Source organism: Marmota marmota, unplaced genomic scaffold, assembly GCF_001458135.2.
Source record: "Marmota marmota marmota unplaced genomic scaffold, marMar, whole genome shotgun sequence".
NCBI lineage: Eukaryota > Metazoa > Chordata > Mammalia > Rodentia > Sciuridae > Marmota > Marmota marmota.
Window position 1 is genome coordinate 748166 of NW_026000143.1, and position 3405 is coordinate 751570.

Consider the following 3405-nt stretch of genomic DNA (forward strand, 5'->3'; position numbering starts at 1 on the left):
CCTCACCTCTCTCCCAAGTGCAGGAAGCTCAGCGTCCCATCCTTCTCCCCTCCCGGGCCTGGCCTCTGCACCCAGGATTCCCCGCCACACCTGATGCTTAGTGTCCAGCTCTTCTTGTCTACTTGTCCTCAAAAGCCTTCCTCCCTCTGGTCTGCCCTGGTCTAGGGGAGGCTCCCACAGCTCAAAAGCAGGTTTTCAGCCTCCTTCCCCAGACTATGACCGTTCTGACACCGACTCTGTCCTCCTTCCTACCAGGTACCTGCTAGAGCAGCGAGACGTGGAGGTAAACGTTCGCGACAAGTGGGACAGCACCCCCTTGTGAGTGCCAGGCTGGTGGGGTGGTCTGGACGGGCATGGCGGGCCCCTGCGCCTCTGGCCTCTGCATTCCCATCCTTCCTTCCCTCAGATACTATGCCTGCCTCTGTGGGCATGAAGAGTTGGTCCTCTACCTTCTGGCCAACGGTGAGAGAAGGAGCCCGCCAGGGACATGTAACTATCGCTTATGAACCTGTGCATTGTCCTTGGGCCCCACTAGAGTGTAAATTCAATGGGCTCAGGGGCCTGTTTTTTGGGGGGGGGGGCTGTGTCCTTTATAGCCAGCCACAGGGTACAGTCTATACTGCAGATCTAGGTGTATATGTCTACCTGCCTTGCCCGGTACCTTGCAGGAAAGATACTGCGGTCAGAGTGGACCCAGGGTAACTTGGGAAGGGGGCGTCAGGGGGTGACGTCGGGGGTCGACATGGGGGAAGACGTGGAGGGGTGACATCGGGGAGAAGACGTTGGGGGGAGATGGGGTGGGATGTCGGGGGGATTCATAGGGGGTGACGTCATCGGGGGGCTACGGGGGGAGGGGCGCTGTGCCTTTTGGACCCCCAGAGGGGCCCTGGTGGCTTCCGACCAACAACGGGAGACAGATTCCGGTCCTTGGGGGCATCGGGTCAACTCCTCACGATCCCCAGTTGCTCCAGCGGATAGGGTGCCGTGGGGACTGTAACCCTATGTCCTTAAGGGTCCCTACCCTCCTGCCCACCCAGGGCCACAGACTCCTGGGGTCCTGGGCTCTCCTGTCACTTCCTCCCCTGGTGCCTCCCTCTGCCCTCAGTTACCCTGAGGCATCGCCAGCGTGAGGCCTCCCGGTTGGCAGTGGGTGCTGTTGGCCGTCCCCCTGGTGGGGTGTCTGAGGGTGTGATGGCCGCGGTGCTGTCACTGGGCATTCAAAACAGGCCAGCTCCAAGGCTGGTTTGACTCTGGATCAGCTTAGCCGGGTGCACAGCGCCCACTTGTCATCTCAGTGGCTCAGGAGGCTGAGGCAGGAGGATCTCCTGTTGGAGGCCAGCCTCAGCAACTAGTGAGGCCCTGACTCAAAATACAAAGAGGGCTGGGGACGGGGCTCAGTGGTTGAGCACCCTTGGGTTCAGTCCCCGGCACCAAAAAAAGAACCCCACACAAGCTCCAAGCTTGTTTCTGGTTAGGATCTGAGGCGAGTGTCCCAGGGCAGGTGGCTTGCTGGGGACCCAGGTTGTCTTCTCCCTCTTGCTTCCCTGCCACCCCTAAGGGGACCCCAGACCTTCCTTCTGTAGGTGACTATTTCAGGCTCTCAAAGCCAGGCGGTCTCTCTCAGCTACTTGGCTCTAGCACAGCAGAAGCCATTGCATTCCCAGGCTGAGGGCCTGTGTTCCAATAAAACTTTATTTACACCCACGGCCCCCAGGCTGAGGCTCACCCACCTGCCCAGGGCGTCACCTTCTGCTTATAGAAGTTGAGCCACAGGCAACTTCCTGATGTCGGAGGAAGAGGAAGATGGGGGCGAGTGGTTTCCTTTTCCAGGAATCACTAAAAGTTGCACCTGTCAGTTCTCACGCTCCCCCGGAGATTGCTTAGTGACCACACTTGCCAATGAGGGAGGCTGGGAAACAGTCCCTGTCACTTTAAGAAGGGGAGAAGAAGCCGGGCGCGGTGCCCCTGCCTGTCATTCCAGGGGCTCGGGAGGCTGAGGCAGGAGGATCACAAGTTGGAGGCCAGCCTCAGCAATTCAGTGAAGCCCTCAGCAACCTCGTGAGACCCTGTCTCTAAATAAAATATAAAAAGGGCTGGGGACAGGGCTCAATGGTAGGTTTAGCACCCCTGGGTTCAGTCCCTGGCACCAAAAGGGGGGTGTGTGAGGCATTCTGGGGGACAGACGGCAGTCTCCATTGCAGCGCCCAGCTGGAAAGAGCTTTTAGCTGCCTCCTGTCTCCCACAATCCCAGGCCTGGAGGCCTCTGCTCAGACTCCTTCCCGTGCTCAGCCTCTACCTGGCTCCTCGGGCCTCCCTTCCTCCTCCTCTACTTCATTTTTTCCTATCCTGCAGCTTGGCCCAGCGCCCTGGCCCTGCCCTGGGGGTATATCCTGAAGACACTCCTTCCTGAAGGAGCTTTGGGCCCCAAGGCCACCTTCTTGACAGCTCACAGCGGGAATTGGTTTGACACTGGACCAGCCCCCGTGAGCTGTGTGATCTCACCCAAGTTACTTAACTTCTCTGTGTCTCAGTGATCCCCTCTGGAAGCACCTGGGATAATGCCTGCCTTTACTCCCTCAGGTCTTGGGCAAATGCGCATGTCACGGCTGGCCAAGCAGGTAGCACGGTACCTGGCCTGGCACAGGGCCTGCAGCCTGACACTAGTCGGACACCTAGCCTTCCCCTGCCAGGGACAGAGCCCTGGGTTGCTCCCAAGTCCCCACAGGCAGTTCCTCCCGACACCCCATCCCCCGCCTCTCAGGAGCCACATTCCCCCTTGGCAGGGTCCCTGCCTTCGCCTCCAGCAGCCACCTTCTCTGTACCTGCCCTGACGGCCTTACCCAAACAAGCAAACGGGCACAGAGAAGTTAAGTGACCTGCCCAGGGTCACACAGCTAGAAGTAGCACAGTCCACCCAGGTCTGTGAGATTGGGGGCTCAGCCAAGACACGCAGGGGAAACCCCTTCAGTTCTCTTCTGTCCCTGTGTCCCCACAGGTGGGGATCTGGGCCAGGCTTAAGAGCCTGAGTGGCCTCTGCTCCCTGGAATGCCCTGCCCTCCCCACGCAGGTCTGAGCGCGGCCACGGGTGACCTGGGGCTGCGCCGTGGCCCCTTCTTTTCCGCAGCTGCCCCCCGAGGCGGCCTATGACGTGCTGAGTGTGGCGGACATGTACCTGCTGCCGGGCCTCAAGAGGCTGTGTGGCCGCAGCCTGGCCCAGCTGCTGGACGAGGACAGCGTGGTGGGCGTGTGGCGCATGGCCAAGCTGTTCCGCCTGGCGCGGCTGGAGGACCAGTGCACGGAGTTCATGGCCAAGGTCATCGAGAAGGTGGGCTGCGGGCAAGTGGGCGTGGCCGCAGGGAAGTGGGCGTGGTGTGGGGGGGTGGACAGGTGGATGGGGCAGGGCCT

The 3405-nt window shown here is 60.5% G+C and overlaps 1 protein-coding gene across 1 annotated transcript in view; it reads left to right on the plus strand.

Annotated features, from left to right (window-relative positions):
* Positions 1-3405, plus strand: part of Abtb1 (ankyrin repeat and BTB domain containing 1) — a 10398-nt gene that overhangs the window by 3225 nt on the left and 3768 nt on the right. The window contains exons 2-4 of the mRNA XM_048786253.1: positions 109-318; positions 407-462; positions 3075-3325. Of these exons, the coding sequence (XP_048642210.1) occupies positions 109-318; positions 407-462; positions 3075-3325 (517 nt within the window). The remainder of the gene's footprint in view (positions 1-108; positions 319-406; positions 463-3074; positions 3326-3405) is intronic.